General features: G+C 37.1%; 1 protein-coding gene across 4 annotated transcripts in view; it reads right to left on the bottom strand.

Moving 5' to 3' along the window:
• Window positions 1-24,145, bottom strand: part of Wdr44 (WD repeat domain 44) — a 105,723-nt gene that overhangs the window by 29,598 nt on the left and 51,980 nt on the right. For 2 of the 4 annotated variants that reach the window (XM_087599036.1, XM_087599035.1), the window contains 7 exons: window positions 23,382-23,512; window positions 22,308-22,403; window positions 20,001-20,149; window positions 19,227-19,310; window positions 6,517-6,623; window positions 3,113-3,264; window positions 1,205-1,343 (listed from right to left, as the gene is read on the bottom strand). In XM_087599036.1, the coding sequence (XP_087455162.1) occupies window positions 1,205-1,343; window positions 3,113-3,264; window positions 6,517-6,623; window positions 19,227-19,310; window positions 20,001-20,149; window positions 22,308-22,403; window positions 23,382-23,512 (858 nt within the window). 4 annotated transcript variants of the gene reach the window in all.

Below are 24,145 nucleotides of genomic sequence, written 5' to 3'. Positions count from 1 at the left end.
GGAATGCCAGGGCAGGGAGGCCGTAGGTGGGTAGGGGAGCACCCTCATAAAAGCAGGGAGAGAGGGAATGAGATAGGGGATTTCCATAGGGGAAGCCAGGAAAGAGGATAATAGTTGAAATGCAAATAAATAAAATATCCAATAAAAATTATGTAATCTTAATTATAAAATTAGAGTCTCTATTTACTTAATTTTTTCATTATTTCCTAAATCATCATATGACAAGAATATTTTGTTAAGGTGTACTTAGTGTTAACCACAAATTTGTAATATTCTAAGGTTTTCTTATGAGCTAACCATTTTTTGTATATCCATTGACATACTGACAACTTACTTTTCATGGCTATCTTCTTTATCTTCCTTTACTTAGCAAGTATACATAGTATTCTTATTCGTTTTCCAGTTTAATTTGATCTGCCATTTTAATTTAGAATCAAACTGAGGCTTACAAAGCGAATCCAAGGAATTTTTAAGTAGTTGATAAAATTACATAGTATACTTAAAAGGTATAAATCAAAAGCTTTGTGGTAATTTTTTATTAGGTCTAGAAATTTTTAGCTATTGCTGGTTGCCTTATTTTTATTTTTGAAATGCTCTTGCTGTATAAGTCTGGTCAGCCTTGAGTTTTTAACCTTCTTACTTTAGCCTTGCAGAGGGTCAAGATTATAGGTGCGTAACATGATGCTGGGTAAATCCAGTGCATTATGATTAGCAGTTACTACAAATGACTGACTTGCCAGTTAAGAAAAGCAATCCATTTGAATATTTTCTTATTAGAGCTTGGAGTTTGTACTTTTAAATAACTGCATGGTCTTTACAAGATCATACTGCTAATCTGAAAAAAAAAGTGAAACCTGAAATTCTCAAAATTAGAATAAAACCTAAATTTAGAACAATTTGAACATTTTCTTGCTGTGTGAGTTTCAGATTACAAAGCATTTTAGAATTTGAGAACTGAGGACACTCAACCTTTAATTCATCCAAAAGGCAAAAATTCCAGATTTACTTAGGTATTTAAAGAAATAAAAAATAAGCTGGGCATGGTGGCACACATCTTTAATCCCAGTACTTGGGAAACAAAGGCAGGTAGATCTCTGAGCTCAGGGCTAGCCAGATCTCCAGAGAGAGTTCTAGGACAGCCAGGCCTACACAGAGAAACCCTGTCTTGAAAAACGAACAATAACAAAAAAGAAATTAAAAATACCTTCAGTATTGTATTTCATTCGCATATTGTTGAAATAGTCAAAAGCATTTTTTAAAGCCCATATTCTCACTATATTGTCTTGTCCAGCTGAGGCAAGTAACCGGCCACAGTGAGAAAATTTCATGGTCCAAACAGCTCCCTATCAAAACAAAATATTCAAAATGACTTTACAAGCTTAAGAGACATTACTTTAACACAGTCTTTGAAATTATGCAACCTTATACATAGTAAGACAAAAGTCTCTTCCCTAACGTAACTTACAGTCACAGGTGCACTTGTGCTACAGTACCACAAAAGGAGACTTTCAGAAGAAAGGCCTGTTAGGATCACTAAGATTTCCATAGTTTAACCTAACAAACTTAGAAAGCATGAACTAAAGTCACATATTAATAAAAATGAGAAGTATCTTTGGTTGTATATATGCATATGTGCGTGAATGTGTGTAGAGGTTTGAAGGCAACCTCAGGTGCCATTTGTGAGTTCCTAGATGGAATGTTGTTTAGAAAAGCACATACCAGAGCTTAGAAATTTCCATCCCTTAAGTAAATCTCAGAGTAAAAGAAAGCTCTCACTTTTCACTAATAACTCCTATCAGGATTAAAAAGAATAAAGTTGACCCTAGCTGTGAAAACCATGGTATGAACGCCTTTGAAGTCACTAAATACTATGGTCTTACTTACTTTCTCTCTATAATACATGGGTAGACCCTCAACAGAAACTGAAAACAGTAGATAACTATATATTCAGAAAAGTTAAAGAATGGGGGGTCTTTAGTATGGAGGAGCCAAATCCTATTCCAACAAAGAAAATCATATTTAGGTGTAGTAAAAAGAGTATCCATCTATACAGTCTCAGGGTAGAAAGATTATCAAAGTTGGAACTGAGAATTTACTTTAAATAGCATCCATTTCCATAAAAGGCAAATACAGTAAAAAAAAATCATCATTTTTATCCTGATATATTTTACTTCAATAGGAAATAAATGTAGGCTCAAAAATTACTATAAGAAGACTGAGTAAGTTCCAAAGAAAACATTGTAAATAATTAAAACATTTGATGCATAGTCACTTTGTAGTTAGGGCAAGCTTAGGTTTTATTTGATTCCCTGATCGAGAGCTCAGCATAGTTTACCTAGCTTTGAGTTTGACTGCTATCTTCTTTGTGTTCCTAGATTTACAGAAGCTAACTGCAATACAAGGAGTATTTTCATCTATATTGGTAGGCTTGATATGTTTTTTTTTTTTCTTTGCAGTGTGAGGGATCAAACCAGAGCTTCATAGATACTCTACCAACAAGCCACATGCCCAGACTGGTACTTCACAAATTCTGAAAGAATATAAACTTCTACCTATCTCTTTGTCTTGGCAGAACATTTTACTATAGAAAACACTTTGAGATTGTGAATAATTTTCATTGAGATGATATGGATTGAAAGTAGGGCTTTATGTACACTGTATAAATGCTCTACATGTCCTTTGCCCTAAAATATTTATTTAAATTATGGCTGGAAATATTTAAATATTTTTAAAAGTGACAGACTACTTTCTAATTTAAGTGCTCTAAAGTTTGATCCCTCTGCATAGTTTTCTCACCTTTCTAGCCTAGAACTCATTCATTCTAAAGCTCACTTTTATTTTGAGATTTGGTTACCCTATGCAGTAGAGGCTGGCCTTGACCTTGTCATCTTCCTGCCTCAGTCTTCTATACACTAGGATTATAGGCCTGTGAGAGTTCAGTCTAAAATGTTATTTCTTAAACATTATTTCAGAGACAAACTCTTCATTTAAATATATTAATATAAATTTACTGTTCTTGAGTCTGATTAGTAGACGTACATACATTGGTAAACATAAGTTAGAAGCCTCAAAAACTAGTCCACTAGTCATGAAAAATTTAACAGTTACCTACCATGTGTTCACCACTAAGATCTTGTACCACTTTGATCTGATCAAAATCATAAGGTCCTTTGAAACCATGCGCTGCCTTGAATTTTACTGGTCTTGTATATGGCATTCCTTCATCATCACTTGATGAAGGGTCATCTTGATCAGTATGAAACACTGAAGACAAAGCAATGAAAATAATTAATGGTTAATATATATCTAGTTATAATCATGCTTTCAAATATATTGATCATCCAGCACACTATTAGTAAAGAGGGAAGCACAATTTGTCTATTACTATATAACATACTGGTTAAGAAAATGGAGTCTGATGCTACATTGATTAGAAATTGAATCTAGCTGTTATTTAAAGTCTGGATGACCATAGAGAAGTTACTAATCTGTCTATACCTCTCAGTTTTCTCACCTATAAAATGTTGATAATGATACTCACTTCATTGAGTTCTTATGAGTAAATTAATTGATTCAAGCTAAAAGAAGATTATCTGGCAGAGTGTAAATACTAAATGCACTTATTAATAAAACAAATGAGTATAATAATGACAAAGACAGTGGGTTATGATCTCTGCAAAGTAAGAAAACCTATTTTTACATTATTCATTGTGTAAGCATCACTCAGGTGGTACTGGTTTTGAAGGCATGAAGGATCATGGACAGCAGCTGAGGCTTGACACTGTGAGAGGAGACAGAAGGGAATTGGTGAAGGTGCAACTTCAGTTACAGTTGACAGCTCAGGACTGAAGGGGTCATGCAAAGAAGTTGAGGCTTGGCACCATGATGGAAGCCTATGAGAGGCTACTGGTGAAGCCTAGTTGCAGTGGAAGACCCAGTGTACTGGAGATGCCAGTACCATGGGATGATCACCAAGAATAGCAGCAGCAATGGAATGGAATGGAGTCAATCAAATTCTAAGACTGCTACAGAGGGCAGAGCAGAGCTGAAGAAGTGACCCAAGATTTTCGGAGGAGCCCAGAAGATCTTGTATGGATCTGAGGCATTGGAACAAGAAGCTGTAAAGTTGAAGTTGGTATCTTGATATTCCGAGATGGAAGAGATGTCAGAGCCATGGGATACCCAATGAGGATAGCTGTTAATAGGGAGTGGAACCAGCCCAAGAGAATCAAGTTCGTTGTAGTTATCAAAGCTGAAAGGAGATCTGAAGAGTGCTTTGACATCAGACATGAACAAAGTTTGGAGTTTGCCTAGTAGGATTTTGCTCTAGTTTGGCCCAGTATTTCCTCAGTATGACATTTTAGAATGGTACTGTATATCTTACATGATATACATGAGTTGGACTGCATAAATCTCAGAAGAGATTTAAACTTTTAAATATTGTTGAGACTGTGATAGACTATGGGAAATTTTTGAAGCTCAACTTAATGTATTTTTCATTATGCTATGACTAGGGATTGCTCCCATAGACTCATGTATTTGAACAAGCTTGTGGGGACCTGAGAGTAGAATGTGGTGGTTTGAATATACTTGGCTATTCAAGGTACAACCTTGGCTATCTCTGGAACATGGCTTCTTTGTGCTCTCAAAAACTACTTCCCAGAGGATTTCACTTCAGTGATGCTGGTCTCTCCTTAATCATCCCTAATTTCTTAGCTCCAGCTAACCAGTATCAGTTGTCCCAGAAGTCTTCCCCTATCAACTATAAAGCCAGAGTCACATGTCCAGAGCTGCTGAGTTCTGCTGCTTACTGGAGCTAGAACATGGCCCTATTGTTCTATTATCATCAGCTTTCTGTTTTCCAACTCCTTCACTGCCTAAGCTTGGCTGGAACTTGCTCTGTAGATTGACATTGAAATCAGAGATCTGCCTGGCTCTGTCTTCTGAGTGCTGGGATTAAAGGCATGTACCCCTATGGCCAGACCTAAGCTTTTCTTTACCTGGAACTTGCTCTGCACCGGGCTGGTCTTGAACTCAGTATCTGCCTGGCTCTATGTCCTGGAATTAAAGGCTTTTACTAACATGCCTGGACCTAAGCTTAGTGGGGTGAGATCTTGGCTCAAAGTTACCAGTCCTTTAATCTGTTTATCGCCTGGAACATAGGATTCAACTCCACTGAACTTCCAGGTGCCTTTTTACCTTTGACCCATACATTCTGTATTTTTTTTTCTTTTGAGGCTTGTTATACTTCATCAGCACACAGTCTAAACTGGGTTGTTTTGAGACCTCCTTTGCTAGTGTAATTAAATTCGATCTCTTCACCTTAGCCTCAAGTATACTCTATTGACAAGGGCAAGAAGCAGCCACATTCTTCAACAAAATACCTCAAGAATAGGCTCTTGGCCACAAACTAAAATTCTTCTCTTCTGAAACCTATAGAGCCAGGCTTCCACAATTTAAATCATATTCAGCAACAAAGTTTTCCGTATTCATACTAAGATAGCCCATTAAGTCCCACTTAAAGCATTCCACTGCTTTTAAATCTAAAGTCCTCAAATCTACATTCTTCCAAACAGAAGTATGGCCATGCCTATCATAGCAATAGCCCACTCCTGGTACCAACTTCTGTCTTAGTTTGGTTTCCATCGCTGACAAGAGACACCAAGACCAAGGCAACTCTTATGAGTAACATTTAACTGGGGTTGGCTTACAGGTTCAGTGCATTATCATCATGGCAGAAAGCAGGGTAGCCTCCAGGCAGATATGATGCTAGAGAAGGAATTGGGAGTTCTAAACCTTGTTCAGAAGGCAAACAAGAGAAGACTGTCTTCCAGGTAGCTAGGAGGATGGTCTCAAAGCTTACCCCCACAGTGACACACTTCATCCAACAAGGCCACACCTCCTAACAGTGCCACTCACTGTGCGCCAAGCACAGTCAAACCACCTTGCATGGCGAGCGCTTTTATCCATTAAAACAATTGCCTAAATTTACCTAATTAAAAACCATTTTAAAAGTTTATTTATTTTTATGGATATGAGTGTTTTACATATATGAATGCCTATATATTAAGTGTGTCCTTGGTACCCATAGAAGCCAGAAGAGGATGTCAGATACCCTGAAACTGATGTTAGACACAGGACTAGACTGCCATGTAATGAATGCTGGAAAATTTAACATGTGTTTTCTGGAAGAGCAGTCAGTGTTCTTAACCACTAAACCATTTTTCTAGCCCATTAAAAATAATTTTAAAAACCAAAAAGTCTGACAAAACCAATTTTCACTTAATCATGGTACAGTAAATCCTTTAAGGTTATTATAATCACAAAACTACTGAACTAATTCATGCTTAAACATATACATTATCATTCTTCATATTCATAAAATTAAGTGACTCACTAGTGGCTATATAAGTTTAATATATTCATTGATATAGAGTGCTTCTTATAAGTGACAAGCTAAATTTAGAATGCACACATTAATGGAGTATTCAGTTGAAGCATCCTTATTTTACTGACCTTCATCTCTTACACTTTTAACTTTATTTATAGCACGTTCACCATATTCCTCAGCAAGATGCTTTGCTCTCTTTACTGATTTTCCAAGGAATTTCTTTAGTTGAGTCCTGAAGAAAATACACAAAATGTATATTGTTACAACTTGTGCCACAGGAACGATCCACAGGTAAACTTAAAAGCTATCTCTTAAAACATTAATAGTAGGTATTCAAGTTTTTCAGGTTCCTTCTATGGAATGAATATGCTCAAGTCAATATCCTTCAGAGAAAAATACATGAATGTAATCTCTCCCACTTAACAGTTATACATTCTAGACCTTTCAAGTGTGAATAATAATTGACAGGCAGTGGTGGCATGTAGATGGGCATGTTTAAGCAGATCCATTGGCCCTACCCCCAGATAATCTGATTTGAAGAGCTTGTGGAGAAGTCACAAATATGCAATTAAATAATCTTGAGAGACTACTTAAAAGACTTGTCTCTAAGAAAACAAATTTTTCCAACAAAAAAGTAGGTTAAAAAATTTGGTCATTAATCTACAAAATAGAATATCTGGGAAGTCTAAGTTGATCTCTCATATTTTTTTCTTTCATTTGGGTATACATTTTAATAAAATTAGGCTGAGCTTTCCCAATAGACACCCCCAAACACAGAGCAACACAATTATCAAAAGATTCCAAAACCACAATCTAATTATTGTCTTTTCAATTAAAAAATAGATATGTGTATCAACAGCAAAATGGATAAATAAGTGTTAGTATAAAATATAATAAAACAAATCCGTATTCTTTGAATTGCCAATCTCTTATTTACCTTATGATCTTTGCATATGTGTTTAATTCTGACTTGAGCACTCCAGCACTGATTACTAATTTCTATTTTGCTTTTAGGTCTCAGATCAAATAATCTTCTCTCAAAAGAGGCTTCCTTGAACAAAAACATGTTTTCTTGTTGTACACTTCCAAAGCACCTTATAGTTTGCTTTGACAGCAATCATAAATATGGCTGCACTTTTGTGCATAATTACATATTTAGTATTTGCCCTGGAAATAGTATTTGCCATTTAACTGGAAGGCTCAGGAAGGCATTAGTGTAATTGTCTTAACTACTGTATCCACAGCAACTTATTTCTATGCATGGTTCATAGAAAGACTGCAATACAGTTTTGGTGCTACCATGAAGAGATGCCATGACTTATTTTATTTAGAGTAATAAAAATATAAGCTATAATGTAATCCCTCTTTTGTAAGAAACAAATATTCTGGGACTATGGGTCTAGCTCAGTGATAGTATGCTTCCTTAGCATGTGCTAGTCTCTAGTTTTGATTCGCAAGCATTGTGAAAAAAATATGAAGAATCTTGATGATTCAAAAATTATCAGATCACTGATGATTTCTGGCTGTGAGACAATTAGAACCTTTTATTTTCAATTTTAAACATTTCTCTTATTACTTTCAATCATCATAAAACAGAGAAAAATTTCTGTAGTCCTAGGGATTGAACCCAGTGCCTTTCATATGCTAAGTGAGCACTCTACCATTGACTACATCCCCATCCCTATGAAACCAGTTTCTAAAACCAAAGTAAGGTGGCCACTTTACGGATAACTATGCATTTAGTACAATGATGTTTAGTTTTAATTGCCCATTTGACATAGTCTAGAATCATTTGAGAAGGAAGGTTCTGTAAGAAATGGTCTAGATTGGGTTAGCCTGTGAGCATGTCTGTCTGCAAGCATGTCTAGGAGCATGTCTCAATTAACGGGAAGACGATGGGTGAAACCATTCCCTGGGTATAGGGTCTTGGGTCATTTAAGAGTAGAGAAATGGTGCTAAGCGCGAAAGTGCAGGTATCAGTTCATGGCTCTCTGCTGTTCACTGTGGATGTACGATGACTAGCTGCTTCAAGTTCCTGCTGCCTTGCAAGAGCTGCCTTGCCTGCAATTATAAGCTATGAGCTAAATACACCCTTTCTCTTTCAAGCTGCTCTTATCAGGGTTTTTAATTATGCCAGTAGGAAATAAAACTACAATGATTAGTATTTAAAAGCCAAGAAGACTTGTAAATCATTGATGAGGTGACTTTCTAAAATATAGACTTTCATGCCTTTAAATGTGGCACTAAAAATTTAGTAGGTATCTTTTCATTGATGAATAGTGTCAGTTATAACTCATACTATTCTGAGGGCTTTTGAGACAGGATTCACTTAGACTCAATTAACTTTCAAACTAACTTGATATGGTCCAGAAAAGTCAGAATGACAGGTCAATACCTTTTGGGCACTGACTGCCTTCTTGGTTTAAGCCATCATTTATTCCAAATACTTCTATGTTCTATTGTGTGTAATGGTAAGAGAAAAAGCTGGAAGGAGCCCCTGTATAGACAGACTATTTTACTCTATATGGGTCCTCTCAACATTTTCTCATTACAATCTTGCAATCTGAATATTACCCAAAAGACTTATCATGTAAATGTATATTTCATGGTTTGCAGCTTCCCTGTTGCTTGGGAAACTCAGGTACTAGATTACCAGATTGAAAAAATGATATATAAAATCAAAATTGAAACTGAATAAACCTAATTTTCCCCTTAGAAAAATGAGCTTTAACAGGACATAGTGATATGTACCTGTAATGGCAAAACTTAGGACAAAATAGCAGGAGGCTGTGAGTTCAAGATCAGACTGAGCTAGTATAAAGAGTCATACAGTGAGAATGTGCATAGGGAAATCAAAATTGAAAGAAAAATGAGCTTTAGGGCATAGACTGTATGAAAAATCACTTATATATTTGTTTACATTTCCTGAACAACTTTTAACTTTCTAGAACCTGAAAGTGGTCACTATTTGACAGCTCAGTTTCAAGTATCTGTATTTTTGGCATATCTTTTCCAAATAGTCTTGCCTCCTTTAATATACCAAAAAAGAAATCAGACTTAAGAGGATCATTTGCTTTGGACTTTGTATGGCAATACAGCCAATTTTGTGACATATATAATGAAGCACAATCCTTATGACCACCAGTATAAGTATTTGTACAGGGTAAGAGAAGAACCATAGGATCATAAACTTTGGTATCACATTGTAAGCTGTTTAAAATGTGTTGGGTTTTGACTCAAAGGGACCTACCCCTTCTTGAGAGATCTGTAGGTAATTAATAGCTATCAGGAGAGAAAAACATTTCTTCAAGTTAGCCACTAAGAAGTTGCCTATGATCCCGTAAATAACCCTTAATTACACTTTTTGGTTAATTAAAGAAAACAAAACAAACACAAAGGAAAGCATGAAAGATGGTTGTGAGCCACCAGGTGGTTGCTGGGAATTGAACTCAGGACCCCTGGAAGATCACTCAGTGCTCTTAACCGCTGAGCCATCATCTCTCCAGCCCAAAAGCTGGAACTACCCAAGATGCAATCCATAGATCACAGGAAGCTCAAAAAGAAGGATGACCAAAATGCAGATGCTCCCACTACTTAAAAGGGGGAAAAATGTGCATAGGAGGGGATATGGAAGCAAAGTTTAGAGCAGCGACTCAAGGGATGGCCATTCAGAGCCTGACCCAAATGTGGCCCACATATATACAGCTACCAAAACTAGATAAGATGGATGAAGCTAAAAAAATGCATGCTGAAAGGGACTGGATATAAATCTCTCCTGAGAGACACATCCAGAGCATGTCCAACACAGAGGTCAATGCTAGCAGCAAACCCCTGACCTGAGAACAGGACCCCCTTGGGGGAAATTAGAGGAAGGATTAAAAGAGTTGAAGGAGCTTGCAACCCCATAAGAACAACAATGCCAACCAACCAGAGCTTCCAGGGACTAAACCACTACTGAAAGACTATATATGAACTGACCCAGGGCTCCAACTGCATATGTAGCAGAGAATAGACTTGTTGGGGCACCAGTGGAAGGGGAAGCCCTTGTTCCCGCCAAGGTTGGACCCCAGTGCAGTGCAAGGGAATATGGGGGGCAGTAAAAGGAATGGATGGAATGAATAGGGGGAATACCCATATGGGGGAGCGGGAGAGGATGGGGCTTATGGACAGGAAACAGGAAAAGGGAGTAACATTTGAAATGTAAGTAAGGAAATATATCTAATAAAAAAAACAAAAAAACAAAAATAAAAAACAAAAAAAAACAAAAAAAAGCATGAAAGAAGGAAAACTAGTTAGAAAGGAAATCTTTCCATCTTCTGAGGTCTTCTTTGATTTCTTACATTAGAAATTTGAAGGTCTGTCCTACAGATGTTTTACTTATTGGTTAGTCACACCAAAATATTTTATATCATTTTTGAAGGTTTTGTTCTATAAATCTTTCACTTGCTTGGTTAGTCACATCAAAACATTTTATATTATTTTTTACTGTCTGCTTTTCACAGAATTATTATTATTTTTATGGAATTTTTATTTGCATTTCAAATGTTATCCCCTTTCCAGATTTCCTGGCCATAAAAACCCTATCCCATCCACCATTCCCCTGCTTCCAGGAGGGTGTTCCCCACCCACCCTCCAAACCCTTCCAGCCTCCACGCCCTAACAAGGCCATCCTCTGCAACATATGCAGCTAGAGCCAAGGGTCTGTCCATGTGCACTCTATAGATGGTGGTTTAGTCCCAGGGAGCTCTCGTTGGTTGGTATTGTTTTCTTATAAAGTTACAAACCCCATCAGTGCCTTCAATCCTTTCTCCAACTCCTTCATTGGGTACCATGATTTCAGTTCAATGGTTGGCTGTGAGCACCCACCTCTGTATTTGTCAGGCTCTGGCAGAGCATCTCAGGAGACAGCTATATCAGGCTCCTGTCAGCATGCATTCTTGGCATCAGCACCATTATATGGGGTTGGTGGCTGTATATGGGATGGATCCCCAGGTGCTGCAGTCTCTAGATGTCCTTTTTTTCAGTTTGTGCTCCAAACTTTGTCTCTGTATTTCCTCCTATGAATAGTTTCGTTCCCCCTTCTAAGAAGGACTTAAGCATCTGCACTTTCGTCATCCTTCTTGAGCTGCATGTGCTCTGTGGATTGTATCTTGGGTAATCAGGGGTTTTGAGCTAATATCCATTTATCAGTGAGTGCATAGCTTGTGTGTATTTTTGTGATTGGGTTACCTCACTCAGGGCAATATTTTCTAGTTCCATTCATGAATACATCGTTTTTAATGGATGAGTAGGACTCCATTGTGTAGCTGTACCACATTTTCTGTATTCATTCCTCTGTTAAAGGACATCTGGGTTCTTTTCACCTCCAGATTATTATACATAAAGCTGCTATGAACATAGTGGAGCACATATCCTTGTTATTTTTTGGAGCTTCTTTTGGGTATATTCCCAGGAGTAGTATGGCTGAGTCCTCAGACTACTCTTTTTTTTTTTTTAATTAACTTGAGTATTTCTTATATACATTTCGAGTGTTATTCCCTTTCCCGGTTTCCGGGCAAACATCCCCCTAATCTCTCCCCCTCCCCTTCTTTATGGGTGTTCCCCTACCCATCCTCCCCCCATTGCAGCCCTCCCCCCAACAATCTAGTTCACTGGGGGTTCAGTCTTAGCAGGACCCAGGGCTTCCCCTTCCACTGGTGATCTTACTACGATATTCATTGCTACCTATGAGGTCAGAGTCCGGGTCAGTACATGTATAGTCTTTAGGTAGTGGCTTAGTCCCTGGAAGCTCTGGTTGCTTGGCATTGTTGTACATATGGGGTCTCGAGCCCCTTCAAGCTCTTCCAGTTCTTTCTCTGATTCCTTCAACGGGGGTCCTATTCTCAGTTCAGTGTTTGCATTTGCCTCTGTATTTGCTGTATTCTGGCTGTGTCTCTCAGGAGCGATCTGCATCCGGCTCCTGTCGGCCTGCACTTCTTTGCTTCATCCATCTTGTCTAATTGGATGGCTGTATATGTATGGGCCACATGTGGGGCAGACTCTGAATGGACATTGCTTCTGTCTCTGTTTTAATCTTTGCCTCTCTATTCCCTACCAAGTGTATTCTTGTTCCCCTTTTAAAGAATGAGTGAAGCATTCACATTTTGATCATCCGTCTTGAGGTTCATGTGATCTAGGCATCTAGGGTAATTCAAGCATTTGGGCTAATAGCCACTTAACAATGAGTGCATACCATGTGTGTTTTTCTGTGATTGGGTTACCTCACTCAGGATGATATTTTCCAGTTCCAACCATTTGCCTATGAATTTCATGAAGTCATTGCTTTGATAGCTAAGTAATATTCCATTGTGTAGATGTACCACATTTTCTGTATCCATTCCTCTGTTGAAGGGCATCTGGGTTCTTTCCAGCTTCTGGCTATTATAAATAAGGCTGCAATGAACATAGTGGAGCACGTGTCTTTTTTAATATATTGGGGCATCTTTTGGGTATATGCCCAAGAGAGGTATAGCTGGATCCTCAGGCAGTTCAATGTCCAATTTTCTGAGGAACGTCCAGACTGATTTCCAGAATGGCTGTACCAGTCTGCAATCCCACCAACAATGGAGGAGTGTTCCTCTTTCTCCACATCCTCGCCAGCATCTGCTGTCACCTGAGTTTTTGATCTTAGCCATTCTCACTGGTGTGAGAATGAGGTGAAATCTCAGGGTTGTTTTGATTTGCATTTCCCTTATGACTAAAGATGTTGAACATTTCTTTAGGTGTTTCTCAGCCATTCGGCATTCCTCAGCTGTGAATTCTTTGTTTAGCTCTGAACCCCATTTTTTAATAGGGTTATTTTTCTCCCTGCAGTCTAACTTCTTGAGTTCTTTGTATATTTTGGATATAAGGCCTCTATCTGTTGTAGGATTGGTAAAGATCTTTTCCCAATCTGTTGGTTGCTGTTTTGTCCTAACCACAGTGTCCTTTGCCTTACAGAAGCTTTTTTGCAGTTTTATGAGATCCCATTTGTCGATTCTTGATCTTAGAGCATTAGCCATTGGTGTTTTGTTCAGGAAATCTTTTCCAGTGCCCATGTGTTCCAGATGCTTCCCTAGTTTTTCTTCTATTAGTTTGAGTGTATCTGGTTTGATGTGGAGGTCCTTGATCCACTTGGACTTAAGCTTTGTACAGGGTGATAAACATGGATCGATCTGCATTCTTCTACATGTTGACCTCCAGTTGAACCAGTACCATTTGCTGAAAATGCTATCTTTTTTCCATTGGATGGTTTTGGCACCTTTGTCAAAAATCAGGTGCCCATAGGTGTGTGGGTTCATTTGTGGGTCTTCAATTCTGTTCCATTGGTCTATCTGTCTGTCTCTGTACCAATACCATACAGGTTTTTTTTTTTATCACAATTGCTCTGTAATACTGCTTGAGTTCAGGGATAGTGATTCCCCCTGAAGTCCTTTTATTGTTGAAGATAGTTTTAGCTATCCTGGGTTTTTTGTTATTCCAGATGAATTTGCAAATTGTTCTGTTTAACTCTTTGAAGAATTGGATTGGTATTTTGATGGGGATTGCATTGAATCTGTAGATCGCTTTTGGTAAAATGGCCACTTTTCCTATATTAATCCTGCCAATCCATGAGCATGGGAGATCTTTCCATCTTCTGAGGTTTTCTTCAATTTCTTTCTTCAGAGTCTTGAAGTTCTTATTGTACAAATCTTTTACTTGCTTGGTTAAAGTCACACCGAGGTACTTTATATTATTTGGCTCTATTATGAAGGGTGTCGTTTCCCTAATTTCTTTCTTGGCTTGTTTCTCTTTTGTGGAGAGGAAGGCTACTGATTTATTTCAGTTAATTTTATACCCAGCCACTTTGCTGAAGTTGTTTATCAGCTTTAGTAGTTCTCTGGTGGAACTTTTGGGATCACTTAAATAAACTATCATATCATCTGCAAATAGTGATACTTTGACTTCTTTTCCGATCTGTATCCCCTTGACCTCCTTTTGTTGTCTGATTGCTCTGGCTAGAACTTCAAGAACTATATTGAATAAGTAGGGAGAGAGTGGGCAGCCTTGTCTAGTCCCTGATTTTAGTGGGATTGCTTCAAGTTTCTCTCCATTTTAGTTTAATGTTAGCAACTGGTTTGCTGTATATGGCTTTTACTATGTTGAGGTATGGGCCTTGAATTCCTATTCTTTCCAGGACTTTTATCATGAAGGGGTGTTGAATTTTGTCAAATGCTTTCTCAGCATCTAATGAAATGATCATGTGGTTTTGTTATTTCAGTTTGTTTATATAATGGATCACGTTGATGGTTTTCCGTATATTAAACCATCCCTGCATGCCTGGGATGAAGCCTACTTGATCATGGTGGATGATTGTTTTGCTGTGCTCTTGGATTCGGTTTGCCAGAATTTTATTGAGTATTTTTGCGTCGATATTCATAAGGGAAATTGGTCTGAAGTTCTCTCTCTTTGTTGGGTCTTTGTGTGGTTTAGGTATAAGAGTAATTGTGGCTTCATAGAAGGAGTTCGGTAGTGCTCCATCTGTTTCAATTTTGTGGAATAGTTTGGATAATATTGGTATGAAGGTCTGATAGAATTCTGCACTAAACCCGCCTCAGACTACTCTTAAAGGTGTCAATACCCTAATTTATTTCTCACCACTTTTATCCATTGAATAGAGGAAGGCTACTGATTTGTTTAATTTAATTTTATATCCTGCCACTTTGCTGAAGTTCTTTATCAGCACTAGGAGTTCTCTAGTAGATTTTTTTGGGTTATGTATGTATGCTTCTATATCATCCTCAAATAGTGTTACCTTGATTTCTTCCTTTGCAAATTATATCACTTTGCTCTCATTTTTTGCCTAATTTCTCTGGCTAGTACTTTGAGTACTACATTGGATGAATAGGAAGAGAGTGGGCAGCCTTGTCTTGTCCCTGATTTTCATGGGATTACTTCAAGTTGCTCTCCATATAGATTGATGTTGGCTAATGGTTTGCTATATATTGCTTTTATTATGTTTAGGTATGGGCCTTGAATTACTGATCTTTCCAAGACTTTAAACATGAAAGGGTGTTATACTTTCAAGATTAAAAAATGGCAATCTTACCAAAATCAACCTACAGATTCAAAGCAATCCCCATTAAAATTCCAAATTTACTTTTAACAGAGATAAAGCTATTCTCAAATTCATCTGGATTAACAAAACAACAAGGAAAGCAAAAACTATCATCAACAATAAGAGAACTTCGGGAGAATCGGCATGCTAGACCTTAAGACACTACTGAGTGGTAGTGCTGAGAACCAAATGATAAGAACCCAGTCTCTCCCTACTTATTCAACATAGTTCTCAAAGTCCTAGCCAGAGCAATCACACAACAAAAGGATATCAAAGAGATACAGATTGGAAAGGAAGAAGTCAAAATAACACTATTTGCAGATGATATGATAGTATATTTAAGTGATCCCAAAAGTTTCATGAGAGAACTACAAAACCTGATAAACACCTTCAGTAAAGTGGCTGGGTATAAAATTGACTCAAAGAAATCAGTAGCCTTCCTCTACTCAAAGGATAAACAGGCTGAGATTGAAATTCGAGAAACAACAGCCTTCACAATAGTCACAAATAACATAAACTACCTCGGTGTGACTTTAACCAAGGAAGTGAAAGATCTGTACAATAAGAATTTCAAGACTGTGAAGAAAGAAACTGAAGAAGACCTTAGAAGATGGAAAGATTTCCCATGCTCATGGATTGGCAGGATTAATATAGTAAAAATGGCCATTTTACCAAAAGCGATCTAGAGATTCAATGCAATCCCCATCAAAATTCTAATCCAATTCTTCATAGAGTTATACAGAACATTTTGCAAATTAATCTGGAATAACAAAAAACCCAGGATAGCTAAAACTATCCTCAACAATAAAAGGACTTCAGGGGGAATCACTATCCCTGAACTCAAGCAGTATTACAGAGCAATTGTGATAAAAAAAAACTATGGTATTGGTACAGAGACAGGCAGATAGACCAGTGAAATAGAATTGAAGACCCAGAAATGAAACCACACACCTATCTATGGTCACTTGATTTTTGACAAAGGAGCCAAAACCATCCAATGGAAAAAAGATAGCATTTTCAGCAAATGGTGCTGGTTCACCTGGAGGTCAACATGTAGAAGAATGCAGATCGATCCATGCTTATCACCCTGTACAAAGTTTAAGTCCAAGTGGATCAAGGACCTCCACATCAAACCAGACACACTCAAACTAATAGAAGAAAAACTAGGGAAGCATCTGGAACACATGGATACTGGAAAAAATTTCCTGAACAAAACACCAATGGCTTATGTTCTAAGATCAAGAATCGACAAATGGGATCTCATAAAACTGCAAAAAAGCTTCTGTAAGGCAAAGGACACTGTGGTTAGGACAAAACAGCAACCAACAGTTTGGGAAAAGATCTTTACCAATCCTATAACAGATAGAGGGCTTATATCCAAAATATACAAAGAACTCACCAAGTTAGACTGCAAGGAGACAAATAACCCTATTAAAAATGCAATGGTGGCAATGAATATCCTAGTAAGAGCACCAGTGGAAGGGGAAGCCCTGGGTCCTGCTAAGACTGAACCCACAGTGAACTAGTCTATGGGGGGAGGGCGGCAATGGGGGGAGGGTTGGGAGGGGAACACCCATAAGGAAGGGGAGGGGGGAGGGGGATGTTTGCCCGGAAACCGGGAAAGGGAATAACACTCGAAATGTATATAAGAAATACTCAAGTTAATAAAAAAAAAAATAAATAAATAAAAAGAAGGCACCAATTTAAAAAAAAAAAAATAAAAAAAAAAACAAAAAACTAGCTGTCAGGTGTCAGGATTGGAGGCGAGAGTCATTATCTGACAAGACATCTCACCAGGAAAATCTCATGATTTTAAATCTTTAACTTAATTAGAAATAAGAATGTTTTATTATATACATTGTAAATAAAAGTTAGTTGTTACTTACAATAAAAAAAAAAAAAAATGGGGTTCAGAGCTAAACAAAGAATTCACAGCTGAGGAATGCTGAATGGCTGAGAAACACCTAAAGAAATGTTCAACATCTTTAGTCACAAGGGAAATGCAAATCAAAACAATCCTGAGATTCTACCTCACACCAGTCAGAATGGCTAAGATCAAAAACTCTAGAGACAGCAAATGCTGGCGAGGATGTGGAGAAAGAGGAACACTCCTCCATTGTTGGTGGGATTGCAGACTGGTACAACCATTCTAGAAATCAGTCTGGAGGTTCCTCAGAAAATTGGACATTGAACTGCCTGAGGATCCAGCTATACCTCTCTTGGGCATATATACAAAAGGTGCCCCAACATATAACAAAGACACGTGCTCCACTATGTTCATAGCAGCCTTATTTATAATAGCCAGAAGCTGGAAAGAACCCAGATGCCCTTCAACAGAGGAATGCATACAGAAAATGAGGTACATCTACACAATGGAATATTACTCAGCTATCAAAAACAATGACTTTATGAAATTCATAGGCAAATGGATGGAACTAGAAAATATCATCCTGAGTGAGGTAACCCAATCACAAAAAAACACACATGGTTTGCACTCATTGATAAGTGGCTCTTAGCCCAAACGCTTGAATTATCCTAGATGCACAGAACACATGAAACTCAAGACGGATGATCAAAATGTGAATGCTTCACTCCTTCTTTAAAAGGGGGAACAAGAATACACTTGGAAGGGAATAGAGAGGCAAAGTTTAGAACAGAGGCAGAAGGAACACCCATTCAGAGCCTGCCCCACATGTGGCCCATACATATACAGCTACCAAACTAGACAAGATGGATGAAGCAAAGAAGTGCAGACCGACAGGAACCGGATGTAGATCTCTCCTGAGAGACACAGCCAGAATATGTCAAATACAGAGGCGAATGCCAGCAGCAAACCACTGAACTGAGAACAGGACCCCCATTGGAGGAATCAGAGAAAAGACTGAAAGAGCTTGAAGGGGCTTGAGACCCCATATGAACAACAATGCCAAGCAACCAGAGCTTCCAGGGACTAAGCCACTACCTAAAGACTATACATGGACTGACCCTGGACTCTGACCTCATAGGTAGCAATGAATATCCTAGTAAGAGCACCAGTGGAAGGGGAAGCCCTGGGTCCTGCTAAGACTGAACCCCCAGTGAACTAGACTGGTGGGGGGAGGGTGGCAATGGGGGGAGAGTTGGGAGGGGAACACCCATATATAAGGGGAGGGATTAGGGGGATGTTGGCCTGGAATCCGGGAAAGTGAATAACATTTGAAGTGTAAATGAAAAATACCCAATTTAATAAAGATGGGGGAAAAAAGTCATGATCAGCCAATAGAGGGTAAGGAAGAGTAGTACATAATGCACATTTATCACTGATTTAAAACCAGGAGGGAGATCACATACTCCAATTTAAAGCATTTCTCTCAGGCTGAAAGTAATTATGAGAAAGAATTTACTGGAATTAAGTGATAGCAGATATGTCCAAGCAATATTGCAAAGATTTGATCCTCTTATGAGTTTATGATAGATCAATGCCTTGTTATGATAATTAGTTGGGGCAACAGAACAATACTCGGATTGTGGTAATATAACGTAATACTATCATATTAGAAGCTTCAAAATGAGTGTATGTAGGGGCTATATAGGAGATAAATCTCACAAGACCTGCTTTATAATAATGAAAAAAGTGACCAAGAACATTTTTGTATCACAATTTTGATTAAAAATATACCTGGCAATTTAATTAGCCTTCTAATAAATACTTAAAAAGAAGAAAAGAGATGTATAACTCACGTTTTCTGTTTTAACCTTCCACCGTCAGTATCTGTTTGTTGTGACTGTAACTTTTCTTCATCATCTGACTGTGTGGCATCATTGCTACAAGAAGGGGGAAGTCATTTGAAAAGAAATAATTTTTCTTCTCAAAAATGTACTTGAATGCTTTTTATGCAGTTACTAATCATAATATAAAAATTTATCTTAATAAGTTTTATCTAACTTCAAATTAATGAAGAAACACAGAATTACTAGTTTCCAAGATTAAAATATGGAATATTAAAGAAGATGCAATGTATAAAATTTAAGTTAATGCAATTTAATAGCTTGTGATATCCTATTATAACAAGGCTGTACATATTAAATAATAAAGTAACTTGTAGACAGCATTTTCTTAGTCCATTTGATACAACATATATTAAACGTAGTAAAAGTACTTGTTTTTCTAGAACTTATTCCTTAGACTGCATAAGAAAAGATCAGTTACTTCACTCTAAAGCAATTTTTCTGACTGCAATAAATACTACAAATACTTAAAAAGCAAAGTTTTAGAAGACTAAGTGCTTCTCAGACTTGGCATTTTAGTCTTAATGTATTGGTTTAATACTGTCTCTAGCATCAATCCTTTTAAAAGACAAGAGACTAAAGATTAAAGTTTAAAGATTTAGAATAGTCTCCCAAAATAATGGTATGTCGATAAGAGAGATAAAAGATAAAAGAAAATAGGGACAGTTGTAGTTCACGAACCTAAATAGTCACCACCACAGTGCAATAGTGAAATTGTTAACTAACCTTAATTCATACCTTACATACTCCTTTGTCCTCCTCATGATGTGCAGGGTGAGAGGATTAATACCTGTGGGCAACTTCTCTTCAGCAAGACTTAAAGGTATTTCTTCTCCAGTATCCAGGTTCTTAATCATTACACTGGCTAAAATTTCCTGAATTGTAAGAAAAAAATTTTTCTTTTAAAATTATTTTGAATTATGTGCATGAACATATATAATTACATATGTGTGCGCATGTTTGTACATATATACATGCGCTGTGCAGAGGCAAGAGGTGTTGGTTCTCCTGGACGAGGAGTGACAGGTAGTTGTGAGTCATCTGATCTGGATACTGAAAGTTGAACTTGGGGCTTCTAGAAGAGCAAGAAGGACTCTTAACTGCTAAGCCACCTCTCTAGCTTTTAATTATCTGTTTTGAGTCTACAAACTCCGTAAAATTTTAAGTTAAGGATTTTCTGAATAGTCACTACTGGGTGTATATTTTCCACTGAGATATAATTGCTCTAACACAAAGTACAATGCCTTAAAGTATGTAATTCAATGGCATATAATATATTTACAGTTCTTAGTTTCTCATTAAAATGTAACATTTGACTACTCACAAAAAAAACCCACTTATATATTAGTTTTCAATCCCATTTAATTTTTTTTAGTCTCTGGTAATTACTATTCTACTTTTTTACTCCACTGGTCTGTCTATTTAAGACATTTTACAAGTTCAATCATATATGTATACATATATCTTTTTGTATCTGGATTCGTTCAAATTGCATGCTACATTTAAGGCTTATCCAAATATCAATACTATATTCCTTTGAATTGTTGAAAATATATTATTGAATGGGCATACTACATTTATTTAAGGATTGAACCATCAATGATACATGTTAGGGCTGTGTCCACTTTTGGCAATTATGAACAATGTTGCTTTGAATACCTGTGTATATATTTGTGTGAATATGTTTTTATTTTGCTTTAGTATGAAAACAGGAATAGAACACTGTTTAGCATTTTGAGAAAATGCTAAACCATTTTCCAAATGTGTTTTTTTTTATTCCCAGTACCACATGCACACACAGTACAAACCAGCAGAATCTGTATTTTATAAAAGGTGAATGGGGGGGTTGGGGATTTAGCTCAGTGGTAGAGCGCTTGCCTAGGAAGCACAAGGCCCTGGGTTCGGTCCCCAGCTCCGAAAAAAAAAAAGGTGAATGGGATTGTTGGGGGGAGGGCAGTAATGCGGGGGAGGATGGCGAGCGGAACACCCATAGAAAAGAGGAGGGGGAGGCGTTAGGGGGATGTTTGCCTGGAAACCGGGAAAGGGAATAACAATTGAAATATAAATAAGAAATACCCAATTTAATAAAGATGGAGAAAAAATAAAAATTAAATAAAATAAAAAAACAATCCCAGTATGTTAGATACTCATTTCTGATACTTATGGCTTTTTTTTACATTTCTCTGCCCCTCCCTCACTTTCTCCCATCCCCCTCCCCGTGTGTGTGTGTGTGTGTGTGTGTGTGTGTGTGTGTGTGTGTGTGTATGAGAGAGAGATAGAGAGAGAGAGAGAGAGAGAGAGAGAGAGAGAGAGAGAGAGAGAGACAGAGAGAGATATCACACCAGCCTTGAGCCGCGATCTGATAATGGTTTCTTACCTTTAAAATTTAGAGTGAAGGGCTGGAATCTATGAGCTTATGAGTGATTGCAAACATACAATTGAGTTACAGCTCCGGATGTTTTTTGCCTTTTTCTTTCTGATCTAATGTCTCAGAAAGTTACCAGGCTGGCCTTGAACTTACTCTACAGCCCAGATAGATATAGAACATGTAATCTTCATACCTCATCCTACAGCCCTGCTTTGTTATCAGCCTATCTTCAATTTTATTTTAATGTATGCACTCCATTGCACATCTTTGTGAAATGACAAATTTCCATCAGAGATTCAAACTTCAATATATAAATGAAATTCCAAACCTAAGATAATCTTAATTTTAATGATTCGGGCCTAAGACAAGTTCAATGTTTCTGGTACTGAAATAATGTTCAAAAGTGGAAATGCAGTTTTTCTGGATTTAGTCATTATATACTGTACTGATCTGTTAAACCATTGTATTGTAACGCACAAATATAAACAAATGTGAAATGTCAATTAAAATATAGTAAATTATTACTGTGACATGAAACATCACTGTGTTAACTATTTCTAAGTGTATTTTAGGGTCATTATGTACACTTCTAGCGTTATGTAACCAACAGCATGATCAATCTCTAGTCACTTCCCCACTAGAATTTTTACATTTTCGGTTTTTACCTCATCAGTAAGCTCTCTTCCAGAGTTGGATCTAGGTCTCTGAGGGCCCATCACTTCACCTGCTACTGTCTGCACATCAGGTGCTTTTCCATTTTCCTAAAATTGTAATTATATAAACAGACCTACTGAAATAATTTCTATAAATTTTAATTATTCATTACTATGTGTACTTCTATAAAATTAGATAAAAGAGCCTACTGAACATTTAAAAGACAGATTTTAGTCCTTTATTATTCTCTGCATGCTTAAAGACATTAGACACCAAAACTACTGCTGCTCATGAAATCATGCCTAGTAGTATTACAAACAAATAAATGTTTTATTTGAACCCATCCAAAACAACAGCTCTCTATTAAGACTGTAATTAATTCAGGCCATATGTGGATATTGCTGAAGAAAGTTTAGGACAACTTCTGTTTATATAAAAAGCTAGACAACAAATATGTTAAAAATTTCATATACAGTTGTATTACATATTTTTCTACATTAAAAAAAAACAATGGTTTAAAAAGGAAAACACAAAAGTCCTCCAAAAAGCAGGCTGTTTTTTGACCTGTACTGTATTGCTATAAGAAGATGGTCTTGTCACATTTCCAGGTCTGTTTACCCACCTCACCCCATCCCCCTCCACCTCAGCTACTCTATGAATTATCCTGATTTCTAGAATTTGGCTGTGGTAAAATGCTATGCAGTATTTCTGTATAGCCAACAGCCTAGTGCATGAGTTTTTATGTCTAGGAAAGGCAACTTATAACATTAAACACAACAGCAGCTATTTTTATAAATACCATAACCTGCCACACACTTGACATATAATAGCATATTTCATTCTTACAAAAACCTTCAAGGTGGGTCATTTCCCCACTTTATCAGTGAGGCCTCTAAAAATCACATGCTAAACAGTTAGCTGACATCACTAAACTAGTTACTAGCCAAGCTAGACATGGACGTAAAGTGGTCAGGTGTTGGGGACAAAGAAATATTTGGCCTAGAAAAGACAGTGTCAAAAATTATATCAGCCAGTTATATAAAGTTTAAATTCGCCTATATCAAATACAACAGTAATTCACCAACCTGGGCAGTAACTATTTTATCTCCACTGGTAGCACTTGCTAAATCGAGAGAAGGCAGAGAATCTCTAACTGTACTTTCTGAAGCCATATTTGTAGTTAGCAGAGAATCAGATGCAATATTGTCTTTGGGTACTGAAATGATAATAAAACTAATAATAGTAACAATAATATGACAATATTTATAACAGAACAATAATGCCAACAATTATATACATACACATGTGTACATGCATGCCTATTCAAGCACGTGAATACACACACACACACACAGACACACACACACACACACACACACACACCAAGTACCTTCAACTTTATTTCTTGTAGCAAGCCTATAAGAACAGTGGCTTTTATTCTTCATTTTCTTTATCGAAAAGACATGCTTCAAATTAATTATTTAACTTTTCCAAGACTACCTTATATATATTCAAAGCTTTAGGATTTAAATTTAAATTGTAAGTTTTCCAATCCCATTTTCTTTCCACCATTGACATACAAATTCTTAGAAGAAAAAATATGTGAAAGTCTCAAGTTTGTCAAGATATTTTACTTATTATTATAATTTATTACCAATCTAATACCTTTCACCTTTTGTCAACTTATTCAAGAAATAATTTATATAACCTAGGTATCTGTGGTTTTTCTTTGGCACAAACTGAAACAAAAGCAGAAAAGTTAGCTGAGAATCATAGGAAATGCCTATGCTTGGGAGGTAGAGGCATTTCCCTAAGTTCAAGGGTAGCCTGGTCAACATAGTAAAGCCCA

Source organism: Rattus norvegicus, chromosome X, assembly GCF_021556685.1.
Source record: "Rattus norvegicus strain SHRSP/BbbUtx chromosome X, alternate assembly SHRSP_T2T, whole genome shotgun sequence".
NCBI lineage: Eukaryota > Metazoa > Chordata > Mammalia > Rodentia > Muridae > Rattus > Rattus norvegicus.
Note: the sequence above shows the minus strand (reverse complement) of the source record. Positions and strands in the feature narration are given on the sequence as shown.